At 49.6% G+C, this 15711-nt stretch overlaps 1 protein-coding gene across 1 annotated transcript in view; it reads right to left on the bottom strand.

Moving 5' to 3' along the window:
• LOC135244743 (protocadherin-15-like) overlaps window positions 1-15711 on the bottom strand; it is a 187824-nt gene that overhangs the window by 97570 nt on the left and 74543 nt on the right. The window contains exons 8-12 of the mRNA XM_064317270.1: window positions 15235-15354; window positions 14771-14881; window positions 11006-11176; window positions 1223-1331; window positions 802-914 (exon numbers count right to left, since the gene is read on the bottom strand). Of these exons, the coding sequence (XP_064173340.1) occupies window positions 802-914; window positions 1223-1331; window positions 11006-11176; window positions 14771-14881; window positions 15235-15354 (624 nt within the window). The remainder of the gene's footprint in view (window positions 1-801; window positions 915-1222; window positions 1332-11005; window positions 11177-14770; window positions 14882-15234; window positions 15355-15711) is intronic.

The raw sequence follows: 15711 nt of genomic DNA, 5'->3' as shown, positions 1-15711 counted from the left end.
GCAGCGGGGATCAGCACACAGAGCAGCGTGGATCAGCACACAGAGCAGCGTGGATCAGCACACAGAGCAGCGGGGATCAGCACACAGAGCAGCGTGGATCAGCACACAGAGCAGCGTGGATCAGCACACAGAGCAGCGTGGATCAGCACACAGAGCAGTCTACAGAGTACAGTCTGTTAAATACACTGCGCTCCAGCTGCTCTCTGCGGCTCATATATGTAATTATGTGTGCATCTGCACAGGGACCAACAGCACAACTGCACAAGCCCCTTCCCCCAGACCTCACCAACATGCAACCCTAGCTGTACCAGGCCTTTGGGCAGAATGTGTTGGCTGGAGGAGTTCATGATTCCACTGACATTAACAAGAGCCCCAGGACGTCCAAATGCTAAACAACAAGCAAACAAACAAACAAAAAGAAAAAACCCCTGTGATATCGAAGATCGCCGCCATACATTTCAGGGCAGGTGACGTCCCTTCTCCGCGTGAGCGGCCTCCTTCCGATGCTAAACTCACCACCGGTACGCGTGTCCATACTGCACATACAGGTCCACTTGTTCCGGTTCCAAGTTCGGATGGAAAACTTTGACTGGAGAACAGGTGCTATGATCAGATGACCACAACATGGAGCCTTTTGGGCCCAATTCACCAGTGGCGGGCTTTAGCATCAGAAGAGCAAACGATCACGCTGAAACAGAGGCCACGCCCACGATGAGACACAGCGGCGGACCTCTGCTGCGCACGTTTGACCTCATCGCTCGTGGAGCCAAAGCCATTCTGCAGAGGAGTTCCTGTAGTTACCTTGACCACCAAGTCGAAGGTGTGGTAGAGGTCCCGGCTGAGGGGCTTCAGGAGTCTCAGCTCAGCGGTGGTCCTGTTGAGGGTGAAGAATTCGGCGTAGTTCTCCGGCTTGCCTGGAAATGAATTTGCCGGGAGTGACTGAGGTGTGGCGGCCCTTGACCGTGCGCGCTTTTTTGTGCGCGAGATTAAAGTTGAGAAACGCAGATTCACCAGCACGGCGAGAAGCTAAAAAAATAATAGCTCACCATTACTCCCGAGCGCAAATAAAGGACAGTGGGTAGAGCTAACTACTGAGCTCAGAAAATGTCATCCTAAGCAGAATACGATTTTACATTTTCGGTTTTTCAGAATGCAAAAAAAAAAAAAGCACAACGAAAACGGTAACCAATCGGAAACGGCGGCGCGTCTGGCGGATACGTACCGACGAGGATGGTGAACAGGATGCCGGGCCGGTCGGACGGGGGCTGGATGTTCCGGTCCTGATCGATCGCCCGAATGGTGGGGGTGACGTTGACCGGGTTAATTCTGTTCTGGAAGAAGGGTTTGGGGGGGGAGGCGGGGAGTTAGAAAGGGTTTTCAGATTATTTACTTTCTCAAAAACGGCAGCAGGTATGCACAGATATCAAGAGAAGCTATAATAAAATAATAATAATAATAATAATAATAATAATACAACCTTTATTTCTTGTCTAAACAGGGGTGAAGAGGAGGAGGGAGTGTGTGTTTGTTGCTTGTTTGCTTTGCTACAGCTATGAAGTCAGTGTGTCTGATGTCTGACCCCATTTCCCATCGGGGCGACCAGGACAAATGGGCGGAGCTTCCGCTGTCCCCACGGAGCGCCACCCAACACCACGTTCCTTCCTGACAAACTGCCGCGGCACGCGCGCTCCGTATCCATGACGACCGCGGCACGCGCGCTCCGTATCCTCGACGACCGCGGCGGACGGCCTCGCATAAATCTCCCGCGCCGCGGAGCAGCCGGGGCTGAGGACGGCAACGTTCCCTCGTGACGCCGCCGACTTCCTGAATAAGCAAAGGATAAATTCCGCCCTTGTGCATCTTTTTTAGCTTGAATAACGAGCCACTTGAAGCGATGGAGAATTATGCTCCATTTGCTATATTAATTAAGGTACAAATGCCCCCTTTGTTGAATCTCAAGTTAATTTTTCCCCCCCCCTGCTATATGCTTCCATTTGGCTGATAGAGATGCAGAAGCTAAAAGCTCGCTGGCTGGGAGGACTTCTCTGGTCCCATTGTACTATTCACAAATCAGATCTCTCAGTAGGAGCTACGATTATTAGCCACAGTACCCTTTCTAACAGAGTCACAAGCTCCACCATCCTACAGCAGTGCTGTACAGCACCACTGGGACGAGTAATGCACATGTGGGTGTGTGCCTGAGGTAAGCACGCTCATAACGCATGTAGATACGACAGACGGATCACTAAAAATAATCAGACAGAGGCAGGGAAAATGTTAAGCACTACTGCGAGCAAAAGCAACAGAGCTCCTCACCGAGAGAAAAGGAACCCACCAAAAAAATGAAATCAAATGAACTATTTACTGCAGTGAATAGCTGTCTACAAGAGAAGTAAATGCACAAATACAAAAACAAAACTTTTTTTGTGGATTACATTGCTTCTGTTTCTTTTACTTCAAATATGATTTTTTTTTTTTAAACTACTTTTAAGTAGCCACCCTTCTGAGTTGTACAGTGTTCATAAAACTGCCTGCATGCTTCAAACAGTGCTTCAAACTACTTGCATGTGTCAAACTGCATGCATGCGTCAAAATGCACACATTCGGTAAACATCTTGCATGCGTCAAACTGCACACATGCGTCAAACTGCACGCATGCGTCAAACTGCGCTCTTCAAGGGGCAGCACAGAGATGGGAACGGCTTACAAATCTGATCAGGAAAAAGTAAGGAAGTAAGGAGGAACAGTAAAAAAAAAAAAAAAGGCTGAATATATTCGACAAGCTTCAGAGAGAAAAATCTTAGTACAGACAAATACAGTTCAAAGCAGAGGCAATTTGGCCCCCCTACAAGGTTCTGATATCTGCTTAAACAAATCCATTTAGAGCCCTGATAATTTCCCCTAACACGGCTCTGCGGTTATAGAACTGAGCCAAAACGCCGCATACACCAAAGAGGAGACAGCCCACCAACTGTGACATGTCCCACGTTCAGAGGTTACACAAGAAATGCTAAACCTCCAAGTGCCGTGTACTTGAGCAGCAGTAAGGCTTTTAACATGAATTATAAATCACCGCTTCCCTCTCCAAAAACACGGGAGGTGATTCACAAAGTTCCCTCTCTCTCCGTTTCACCCGGGAGGGGCGGTGATCGAGCAGGGAGCCGGGGGGTGGGGGGGTCGAGCCTCTCGCCGAACCGCGTCCCAGCGTACGGCATCCTCGAGCGACCCCCCGGGACACGGACTCCATGCCCCCGTTTACCATCCACAGCTGATTCAGAGCAGCAGACGTCCCGCCTTTCCCCCTCCATCCCCAACGGACCTTCTCTCTCTCTCCTGCAGCTGAGTCACAGTCGCCCACCGGGCGCATTATCGCGCGCATGGGCTGGGAATTCAACACGGGCTCCTTTAGAAATCGCTGGCAGTAAAAGAGACCGCGACAGCGAGGCGGTGTGTGTGTGCGTGTGTGTGTGTGTGTGTGTGTGTGTGTGTGTGCGTGTGTGTGTGTGTGTGAAGGGAAATGTACTAAAGCATGCTTCTGGAAGAAACAATGGGTTGTTGATTCAGTGCGGAGGCAGTGGGTTTCAAGAGTATGAGTGCAATAATGTCGACAGTTAAAATAAGGACACCCCCCTCCCCTACCCCTTCACACCCCCGCCAGCACCCCACCCCCGGCGTCTGTCTCTACCCGCCGCGCGATCTGGCTGTGGACAAACGCGCTTGTCAGATGTCGCCTGTCTGGCCCGTGGCCTCCGAGCAGTCTTTCATCGCTACACCTGCGTCTGCCAACAGGGGGCGACCCCCCAAGTTCAAAACCGCCGACTCCCCCCCCCCCCACTGGGAGGCAGGGATTGGTTGTCAGAGCAAACAAACGCACTCCAAAAACAAAGTGCTGGGCCACAGGAACATATTAGGAACAGAAAAGAAAAGACTTGCGCACTCAATTAATGCTCCAAAACAAAGATAATGCCTTTTATTTTACCAGGCAAATGGGTGATGTCACAACCACCTCAGTGTTCATCAGAACACTGCCTGCTGTTCAAACAGGCCACATTGGACCCTCAGGTGTGTGAGAATGCTGAATAAGGAGCATGTTCCCTTCCTGCTTTCTCATTTCATTTTGCCCCGCCTTCTTTCTGAAATAAAAAGGTGATATAAATAACTCAGAATGGCCTTAAGCAAAGATGCAACTGTTTTTTATTTTGCATTTTGCCTTTTTAATAGTAACGTTGGCGTCTCCAATCCCGCCTGAATTTGGACTGCTGTTTCTGAAGAGACGAAACGACTCACTCCAAAGTGTAAAGGACGACAGGACAAGAGTTGTCTGAGCTGAAGAACAGTGCATTCCGATGGAATAACGCGCAGCTTTAGAAGGGAACTCTGGATCTGTTGATGAGCAGTCAGACCTTGCGTCGCACCGCCTGGTTGCCGGGTGACAGTCTTTGCCGTTAAATTCCTGCGGTAGCGTCGCAAGCTGCTCCTTTACTACTCCAACTCGAGGCCTTTCCATCAGAGCGAGCGAAGCGGCTAAACTGAAATACCGCCACGTCTAATGCACCTCACAGACGGGCCAACGGTCTTACCTGCCCTCGCTCTTACCTGCCCTCGCTCTTACCTGCCCTCGCTCTTACCTGCCCTCACTCTTACCTGCCCTCGCTCTTACCTGCCTGATGCTCTTACCTAACCATGCTCTTACCTGCCCACGCTCTTACCTGCCCTCGCTCTTACCTGGCTCACACTCTTACCTGCCCGATGCTCTTACCTGCCCTCGCTCTTACCTGCCCTCGCTCTTACCTGCCCTCACTCTTACCTGCCCTCGCTCTTACCTGCCTGATGCTCTTACCTGCCCACGCTCTTACCTGCCCTCGCTCTTACCTGGCTCACGCTCTTACCTGCCCGCGCTCTTACCTGCCCACGCTCTTACCTGCCTCGCTCTTACCTGGCTCACACTCTTACCTGCCCGATGCTCTTACCTGCCCACGCTCTTACCTGCCCTCGCTATTACCTGCCCACGCTCTTACCTGCCCACGCTCTTACCTGCCCTCGCTCTTACCTGCCCTCGCTCTTACCTGCCCTCGCTCTTACCTGGCTCACGCTCTTACCTGCCCTCGCTCTTACCTGCCTGATGCTCTTACCTGCCCACGCTCTTACCTGCCCACGCTCTTACCTGCCCGACGCTCTTACCTGCCCTCGCTCTTACCTGCCCACGCTCTTACCTGCCCTCGCTCTTACCTGCCCTCGCTCTTACCTGCCCACGCTCTTACCTGCCCTCGCTCTTACCTGCCCACGCTCTTACCTGCCCTCGCTCTTACCTGACTGATGCTCTTACCTGCCCACGCTCTTACCTGGCTCACGCTCTTACCTGGCTCACGCTCTTACCTGGCTCACGCTCTTACCTGCCCACGCTCTTACCTGCCCTCGCTCTTACCTGGCTCACGCTCTTACCTGCCCTCGCTCTTACCTGCCCTCGCTCTTACCTGCCCACGCTCTTACCTGCCCTCGCTCTTACCTGCCTGCGCTCTTACCTGGCTCACGCTCTTACCTAACCGCGCTCTTACCTGCCCTCGCTCTTACCTGCCTGATGCTCTTACCTGCCCTCGCTCTTACCTGCCCTCGCTATTACCTGGCTCACGCTCTTACCTGCCTGATGCTCTTACCTGCCTGATGCTCTTACCTGGCTCACACTCTTACCTGCCCGACGCTCTTACCTGCCTGATGCTCTTACCTGTCCACGGTCTTACCTGCCCGCGCTCTTGCCTGCCTGATGCTCTTACCTAACCGTGCTCTTACCTGCCCACGCTCTTACCTGGCTCACGCTCTTACCTGCCCACGCTCTTACCTGCCTGATGCTCTTACCTGCCCACGCTCTTACCTGGCTCACGCTCTTACCTGCCTGATGCTTTTACCTGCCTGATGCTCTTACCTGCCCACGCACTTACCTGCCTGATGCTCTTACCTGGCTCACGCTCTTACTTGCCTGATGCTCTTACCTGGCCCGTGCTCTTACCTGCCTGATGCTCTTACCTGGCCGTGCGTTGTTGTTCACGGCCGTTTGCCCACTAGAGACGTGATTACCGCCCGTCGAGAGCGTGAGAGCGAAAGGCAAACTGGGCTGAAACCGATCGTTTTAATGTACTTCTGAAAGAGCGGAGACAACCTTAGATATCATTATCCAGTTGTCATGGATACTTCCACAAAATGAGCGAGAGACTGAAAACAGAACATTAGATGGGTATGGGGGGGGGGGGGGGCTGGGGGGGACTGGGGGGGGACTGGGGGGGGGGGACTGGGGGGGGACTGGGGGGGGGGACTGGGGGGACTGGGGGGGACTGGGGGGGGGGACTGGGGGGGCTGGGAGGTAATAAATTAACTCACATTTACTGTGACTGACAAGCTTGATAAGTGCCTGAGTTCTTGACTGATGGATATTCTCTAGGCCTGAGAAAAGTAATCTCGGTTCAAGCCTGATTGTAAGTCCAGTGTCAATCAAAATTTTGTGCATGTACAGTACATTTTCGGTTACTGCTGAAGCTGCATTTTATTTTTAAATCGATCACAAATTACTTCAGTTAACGTGCCCTAAAGTCATTACCAAACATTAATATCAGAATATGAATCTGCACGCATGATGTGCATTTAGCATATATTTGGAAATAAATGTAACCATATTAAAGGAGCATGAAAAACATTATAGTGATTCAGCTATTTTTAAGCTTACCTAAGACCTGAAGGGCTTTGCGTTTAACTTTCTTTAAAAAAAAAACGATTTAGTTTAATCAAATTATGCTTACGCAACATTTCAGGTTACATTTAAGCTGTTCTTTTCCCCCAAATTATTTCTCCGAGTTTCAGACGAGACCTGATGAAGGACAGATTATTCGAACTGCTGTGACATCTCAAGACTTTTCACCCTCTACTGCCCTCTAGTGCAGATACGTCAAACGCCAGGCCTGGGTTGTGTCCGAATCAGCCCCCCACTCTGTCCTCAAATTACGTACTGTCTACTAAGCACACTGCGTACTGTTTAGTTCATATGTTTGTCCTCCACACTAGTTCCCAACCGTGCTGCGGAAGTGTGCTGAGATTCCCCGCCCTGGCCTGTGACAGGCTCACGTGTCGTCGTTGTTCTCGCTGCTGTTGAAGGACAACGTCTGTGAGACCACGCCTCGCATTTCGTTCCCCAGTGGTGGAACAAACTCCCTGTCCCTCTTCGAACCTGTCCCTCACCACCCATCTTCCGCCGTGGTCTGAAGACGCATCTCTTCATTATCTATGCCTGGACTAACTACCACCACGACTAACTGAATCATTTCACTTTAAAACCCCCCCTTTCATGACACTCATGCTACATGTATCCCCATACCATCCAGCACTTTTTGTAATTTGTATTTTCGTCCTGATATCATAGCTTGTTCTTCTCCCTAGTTTGGCTAGGCATAAATTAGGTCAGAAGAGTGTTCACTGTGTGAACTGAACTGTGTTCTTGGCTATAAACAGCTGTATGAAATGAGTATTGTACCTTACTGAACCTGTGTTTTGTAGTTGTCCATGACCATGAAATGCACTTTTGTACGTCGCTTTGGATAAAAGCGTCAGCTAAATAAATGTAATGCAATGTAAAGCGAAGCTGTGTCAGTGTCTGCTGTGTTTCTGGGGTGTTCTCAGCACCAGTGGTTCATCAAAAGTCACTGACTGGCTGAAGGAATCCACACACAGCTTGTTCTCAAGGCCTCAACTGGCTGAAAGGACTGAAAGGACACCATAGAAACCTGCAGACACTGAGGCACCCTGGGACTGCAGTCAGCCACCCCTGCTCGAGTGACCGTCTCCTCTTACAAGCGGGTGCGTGAGTGGGACACCATTTTAGGGCGGTTTCCCGCAGTCCCAGACACGAAGGACAGCACTTCAAGTCAAGGTCAAAGCACAGGCGCTGAGTCTGGAGGTTAATCATGTTAACTTCAGAATGCTGACGTTCCTCTTTTAATAGGAGGGAAAATTAGACAGATGTGAGATAATTCTGAGTTGCTGAATATGGTATTTTGGCGGCACGGTGGTGTAGTGGGTAGCCGCTTCACAGTAAGAAGGTCCTGGGTTTGAATCTCAGCTTGGGGCCTTTCTGTGTGGAGTCTGCATGTTCTCCCCATGTCCGCGTGGGTTTCCGCCGGGTACTCCGGTTCCCCCCCCCCCCACAATCCATAGACATGAAGGTTAGGCTAACTGGAGACTCTGAATTGCCTGTAGGCATGAGTGTGTGAGTGAATGGTGAGTGTGCCCTGTGACAGATTGGCGGCCTGTCCAGGGTGTATTCCTGCCTCTCCCCACGCTGGGATAGGCTCCAGCACCCCCCGCGACCCCGCCCAGGACAAGTGGGTATAGATAATGAATGGATGAATGGATGGATGTATGGATGAATGGATGGAAGGATGAATACTGTATTTACCACCGACGCATTCTCCTGTTTTTACAAGCCTGAGAGAGGATTCTGGAAGCTCTGTCCGTTTTCAGCACCCTGCTATTTCCACATCTTACGCAACGGCATTAATGAATTTCAGCCTCGGCCAGCCCTCTGATGAGTTAAGACAGAACCAAGTTAAATTGAAGGTCACCGATGTATACTGGAGGGGTAAAGAGTCATATGATTTGTTTTCAGAAAGCAATTCTGAGAAAAAGCGTCCAGGCAATCATGTTAGACACCACCACAGGGCAGGAGAGAGAAGCAAGCCCATTTCCCCAGCTGCACAACTCAAGGTTCTTTGTCCGTGATGACAAATTTTCCATATGAATTATAAGTCATTTCTATTACTCAGTGACAATACCAATGAATCTAGAGGCTTACAGTATATATTTATATATATATGTGTATATATATATATATATTTTTTTTTCTTCTTAGCAATTTCATCTCTTTTTTTGCTTTTATTTGAGAAATGACATCAAAAGGCTGCAGAGAAGATTAACTTACTTATTAATAAATCTATCATATCACGATAACACGCGCATATGTTTAGAATAATGGAGAACACCGTTCTTACAAGTTACATTTTAAAACAGCTGATTTTTCAATGTTTGATTATTGATGATATCACATTATGTTTTTATAAATGATTCATTTCATTTCTATTTGTCACACAAAACATTGAACTCGGGGCACAAAATAGAATTTATTGTATTTATTATTCAAATACCAGCAGCACAACTGTGATTAACTATAATAGCAGGTGTATTGCAATTTGCGCGCACTTAATTTGTCTCCTACGAAGCAACGACCGAGGGAAGTTCACAACATCTGATAACATGCTGGAACTTGTGTTGTGTTGTGTTGTGCATACTGCACGAGAAGCGTTTAATTAAATAATGCTGTCATGTAATTCTATTTCGCGTGCTTCCACTGCAGTGTGATATCACTGCGCCATCTCTGACGAATTGTGAAGAAAGTCACGATTTATTAAACCCCTTTCTCTAAAGCAGAGCCACAGCGATAAGCACACGCCGAACAGAAGCCTTGCGCGACGCTAACCGGCGCGACCGCTACATCCATCCAGCCTCTGCGGAGGCAGTTCGCTGTGAACCTGAGGATCTTCAGTAATCTCTCCCATCTCTCCGGCAGTGATGTACGGGGAAAAGGAGGCGCACGTCATCACACACAGCAAGGCTGACTGCGCCGCGCGGAATGCCAATTTCAGCCTGCCGATCGGCACACACTCACACGCACGCACGCACTCACTCACTCACTCACGCACTCACTCACGCACTCACTCACGCACTCACTCACTCACACACTCACGCACTCACTCACGCACTCACCTCACTCACTCACTCACTCACTCGCACGTGCACGCCCGCACGCACACACACAGACGCACGCGCACACAGACGCACGCACGCGCACACACACACATATACACACACGTGCACGCACACACACGCATGCACGCACAGACACACACACACACACACTCACACACTCACGCACGCACGCACGCAGACACACACACACACGCGCGCGCACACACACACATACACACACGCGCACGCACACACACACACGCACACACACACGTATGCACGCACACACACACTCACACACGCACGCACACACACACGCACACACACACACACACACACACACACACACGCGCACGCGCACACACACACACACACACAGCCTTCTTAAGCACAGCTCCCCTGATCTCAGAGTCGAGTAAATAAAGGTTCTGCGCTCGCAGAAAAAATGCAATACAAAAATACAACCGACTGTGCTCAACCCCTGCAATAAAACTAAACTAAACAAAAAAAGCAACAACAAACAACAACACACACACAAAAGACAAGCAACAAAGGAACAAAAGACTGTGCAGATTGCTGAATGCTAACAGAGCGAAGGGAGATGCGGGCTTTGGGGTTGCACTCCGGGATGAATGGTGCTTGTGGTTGTTTTTTGTAGAAAATTGCATTGGGAAAGCAATGCTGCATAAGACACGGCCTCGGCTGCACAGGGAAGCCCCGGCCTCATCAGTCTCAGCGCCGCTGGCAGCCTGGGCCGTATGCTGGCGCAGAATGAGCTGCATGCTGTCGGAGGGGACTTCAAAGAGCAAGGTGAGCTACAGAGAGGGGTTAGGTAAGGGGTAGGGGGTTCATGTTTGGGTTAGGGGGTTAAAAAAGATCTTTCTTTCCCATCTCACCCCTAGTGAGGGCCCCTAGGGAAAGAAATGTTTTAATTGGCCATTCGGTGCACTGGAGCCTTTAAGTAGGAAGGATTTGGTCCCTCTTGTGTTGAAGTTTTTTGTGCCTTTGTTAAGTTCTCCTGGGAATGCAGCGTTTAGTTTTGTGATCCGGTGTTTTTCTGCTCTACGTCTGTCTTATGGTGTCCAGTTAGTGTTAGAGTTAGGGGTAGGGAGGGGTGAGGGTTAGGTTTAGGGAGGGGTGAGGGTTAGGGTTAGTGAGGGGTGAGTGGTTAGGGGTAGGGAGGGGTGAGGGGTGAGGGGTTAGGGTTAGGGAGGGGACTTACTAGGGCAGTGAGCTCAGGTATGGCCGCCCTGTAGGTGATGGGGCTGCAGTCGCGGGTGTTGTTGACCAGGGTGCAGGGCAGGAACATGGGTCCCAGGTCGTCTCCGTCCAGCACGTCCACCGTGAGGGTTGTCGTGGCGGTCCTTCGGTTGCCAGAGTACTGGGCGCGGTCCTACGGGACACAGTGCCGGAGTCAGAAATGCACTCTTTCTTTTTTTTATACGCTGGGTGTACATGAAAGCAGTTCTAGAACAAACTTGAATTTAAAAAAAGAAAAAAAGCATTTCTCCATACCTCTCTTTTCCATCACTAGTTAAAGATGCTTTATGACTAGGCTAGTATTAATATAAATTTGCTACGATGATTAAGGCCACTTTTCACTCAGAGATTTCGCGCGTGCCACCCCGAGTGCATACGCTGTGGTTTTATTCCGTGCGCCAGTCTTTATGCTAGCACGCTAACCGCTGCTGGGTGGCTACGGGAGCTTTAATATCTTTCTAATGAGCACTGGCCCCTACAGGGAGCTGGGAGATGAATGGTAAGTACCACCAGGTTCTCTTTAGAGGCCAATTCTGCCGTCACTGTTATCTTGCAAGGGCAGACTCCACTGTACAGACAAATATATCACAGGAAAACTCAACGCAGATATGCCGTATGCGCACGCCAGCTAACATGAACCTGCGCGACTGTGTGTTCACAGTGAAAGCAGCTTCCTCTATAGCTTAGCTCTACAGAACAGAGGGAGAGATTAGGGCTCAGCACCATTTTGCTGAGGCACGTGGACACATCTCCACCTTTGAGAGTCTGTCACAGCACTGAGAGGTTGAGAGTCATCAGTCCCAAGCAATTTCGGTCAGATAAAAAACCTGCAATATCACCCGCCTCCGTTCAGCTTCTGCAGTTTCGCTGAAGAAAAAGGAAGGAAAAAGCGGGATGCTTTCTAATCCCAGGGCACCCAGAGTCCTGTCAACCCAAGTTTATCCACTCAAAGTAACAAGTCCATAGATTCCATTAATAAAAAAAAATGGTAGGAAATATTTCCTGGAGTTAGGCACCTGCACTGGCTCTTGTCCCAAGTTAAGCTTTTCACTTAATGTGTCCGCAATGCCCCAAACACACGGTCTGATAGTCCAATCCAATCTGTGATTAACATAGCTAAAAATAACTCGCTAAGCCTCATTAATCCGGTAACACAAGAAAGCCTTTTGTTTGTTTTTGTTTTTTTTAAGCGCTTTAAATAAATGGAAGCCGTTTAGACAGCCGCATCGCTGTTTTAAATTTAGGCATCTTTCTCCAGCAGTGAAAAAGCGCTTCATCCCTCCAGCTTAGAAAGGCACTCAGTGAGACACTGACCCCTGGACACTGAGGCCACAGGCTGCCCGGGCTCACAGACCTCTGGACACTGAGGCCACAGGCTGCTCGGGCTCACAGACCTCTGAGCAGCATCACTACGTCTCATTGCTTCTGTGCGTCTGTGTGTTTATAGCAAGGAGGCCTTCCTGCCCGAGCGCTTGACCTGAGTAAATAACGTTTATGGCGCAACATTGGGCTTAGGTGGTCCCCATAATCGCGAAGGAGAGGGAGCGTTTGTCACCAACCAGTGAAGTGCCGGTTTAATAATGAATACGATATAAAAAGGGGTCGCAGAGCTGCAGCTTCGAACCCGTACTCGTAAATAAAGACAGCCTACATCACCGTGACAGCAGCCAGGAGGCATGTCCCGTAAATGAGCAAGCTAGACCCATTCATTTTCCTACACTTACGCACAATGGGCCTCATTCACAAAACATGCGTATGAAAACTGTGGGTAAGCACGTTTCCACGAACAATTTGGCAGTCATCTTTTTTTTTTTCTTATCTGTATTTGTTCATGGCTGTTTCCGTATGCTAAGCACGTGAACAGGACTGCGCATAACATTTACAAACAGTCAACATTCTGCCATCTCATACGCCTGGGATGTGTGCAAAAACAAAGGTCTGCACATGTGTCATGAATCCCTTATTGGCTTTTCATAGGGACATTTTTAAGAATAAAACTAAGAATAATTTAAGTTTTGTGAATGAGGCCAAATCTGAGTACGTGTTGAAATTAAACTGTTTTATCTGCTTAAATATTTTAAGTCAGAGTTAAAACCATAGCCACATGTTAGTTTAACCGTAATTTAAAACATGCCTTATCTTTTACAACAAGCATTTTACTAAACAAATACATTAAATGTTACACATTTTGCAGCTTTCACATTCTTTTGTGTGTGCTAAGTGCAGCAGGGGTCCAGATCTTTCAGACCAGAGCGTAATCGGTTGGAACCTTGGGCAAGATGTAGCCATTGTGCCTTAAAGGCAGGTTTTTATTATCAGGGAAGGCTTTTAGCTGCATGAACGGCAAAGAATTTGAACGTAAGCAGAGGGTGAGAGCAGAGAGCATTTTTTGAAGAAAAGAAAGAAACAGTGTAAGCTGTTAAGTGGTGAGGATGAACTCCAGCAATAGCTACACTATATGACCAAAAGTATCTGGACACCCCTTGGTCTGGGGGTGGCTGTTTTTCATGGTCTGGGCTAGGCCCCTTAGTTCCAGTGAAGGCAAATCTTAATGGTACAGAATGTAATCACATTCTAGACGATTCTGAGCTTCCCCAACAGCTTGGGGACAATGCCTCCAGGCACACAGCGAGGTCCATATATAAATGGTTTTGTCGAGATCAGTGTGAAAGAACTTGACTGGCCTGCACAGAGCCCTGACCTCAACCCCATCCAGCACCTTTGGGATCAGTTGAAAAGCCAACTAGCCAGGCCTAATCGCCCAATCAGTGCCCAACCTCACTAATGCCATTCTGGCTTCATGGAAGCAAATCCCTGCAGCAATGCTCCAACAACTAACATGAAGCCTTCCCAAAAGAGTGCAGGTTGTTATAGCAGCAAAGGGTGGACCAACTTCATATTAATCCCCATTATTTTGTATGAGATGGTAGAGGTTGTTATAGCAGCAAAGTGTGGACCAACTTCATATTAATACCCATAATTTTGCATGTTAGATGTCAGGTGTCCACGTACTTTTGGCCATGTTTTGCTCACGCTCTACTGCAATGCAGCTCCCTCCTGCTTTTAACAGGCAGGTAAATCTTACAGGGTCAGTCCACCACATCACCGATAAGCTCCTCTGATACAAGTATGCGCACAACATCTCCAAGCGCTGCGCGGAGACGAATGCTGACGAGTGGCAGCCGTTGTGAAAGCTTTTCCAATCCACCAGAAGGATGACAGGCCTTCCGAGCCCCCGGAAAAAGAGAGAGAGAAAAAAAAAAAGAAAAGAAAAGAAAAGAAAAGGCCGTTCCTGCTTCGCTTTTCACTGCCATCCACTTTGCCAAGATTGTTCTCTGTCCATCCAAGATGTATACCATCAGGTTAGGGGGAAAGAAAAAAAAAAACAGCGGAAATTGAATTCTATGGCTAATGGCAAATCACGAGATGGCACCACCTTTCGCTACTGACAAGGAATTCTTTTTCTTAGGCCCTTTCTTGGCAATAGGCTTTGAGATTCTGTTCCCGGCTGACCTTTTTCAAAAACAACAAAAAAACGTCAAATGCACGCACATAGTGCGGACGGGAAACAGCAACCTTAAACAAATATGGACATGCACTTCCCTCCAGTATGACATAAAGGGCGAGAGTGCTGGGAGATGAATTCATGCACGTTTATGCGCATATGTAGCGCGGCACTGTTCAGCACTTCCTCCTCTGTGCGTGTCACGTGTGGGCGGAGTCTTACATTGGCCTGGATGATGACCAGGTAGCGGGTCCGCTCCTCGTAGTTGAGGCGCTCCCTCAGGACGACCCCGCCGGACAGGGTCAGCGGGATGCTGAACGTCCTGTTCGAACTCTGCGGGAGAAGCAGAACGCATTAAGAGAGGCGGCATAAAAATCCAGCAGAGGTGGAAAATCCAGGTCCAGAAAGCAAAAGTTCTCCCCAGTGTTCTGTTCCAGTCACCTGGATTCTGCTCATTAGCACAACTCCTCAGTCAGGAGGTTAGAACTAATTAGTGAAATCAGCTGGGCTGAGTTCATGGGTGGAAGAGACACATGGCAGGACTTTTACTTTCTGAGCCCTGGAACTTTCCACCTCTGGTTATTCACTAGGGCTATTCTCCTTGCATCAGTACAGAAGCAGTGCCAGGTGTGTGTGGCCAGGTGTGTGTGTGGCTGGACCAGTGTGCGGTGACCCTTCATACCTACCGGGTCGTTGGGGTTGTACTGAATGGAGTACTCGATCTGGCCGTTGGGTCCGTCGTCGATGTCCGTCGCTCCGTTGCTTCCAGAAAAGCCGGTGAAGATGGTGGTCCCGGTCGGGGTGAGCTGGAAGACAGGAGCCGAGGGACGGGGGAATAAGAGCGCCGTTCGCCGCTGGCCACCACGCTTCCCGCCAAATCCCGCTTTCGACGTAAACGCAAGAGTGACGCGAAGCGCGCGAGAGAACTCTGTCCGCATCGAATTGAGCGGTTTGACAGGCGATTTGATGCCCTAGGCGGAGAAAACACCGGGATGCCATTTCCCTGTCGGATGCGTTTGCATCCTTGTGTCTCTTTCAGATGCGCGCACGCAGCAGGAGGTCATAGCTCAGACCGGGGTCGGGGGGGGGTCGGCGGGTTCGGACGGCATCCTCGGTCACCGCGCCGGGCCGTCGGGCCGTAACTCCAGCCCCGGCTTTGACAG

This window comes from Anguilla rostrata, chromosome 18 (genome assembly GCF_018555375.3).
Source record: "Anguilla rostrata isolate EN2019 chromosome 18, ASM1855537v3, whole genome shotgun sequence".
Classification (NCBI taxonomy): domain Eukaryota; kingdom Metazoa; phylum Chordata; class Actinopteri; order Anguilliformes; family Anguillidae; genus Anguilla; species Anguilla rostrata.
Note: the sequence above shows the minus strand (reverse complement) of the source record. Positions and strands in the feature narration are given on the sequence as shown.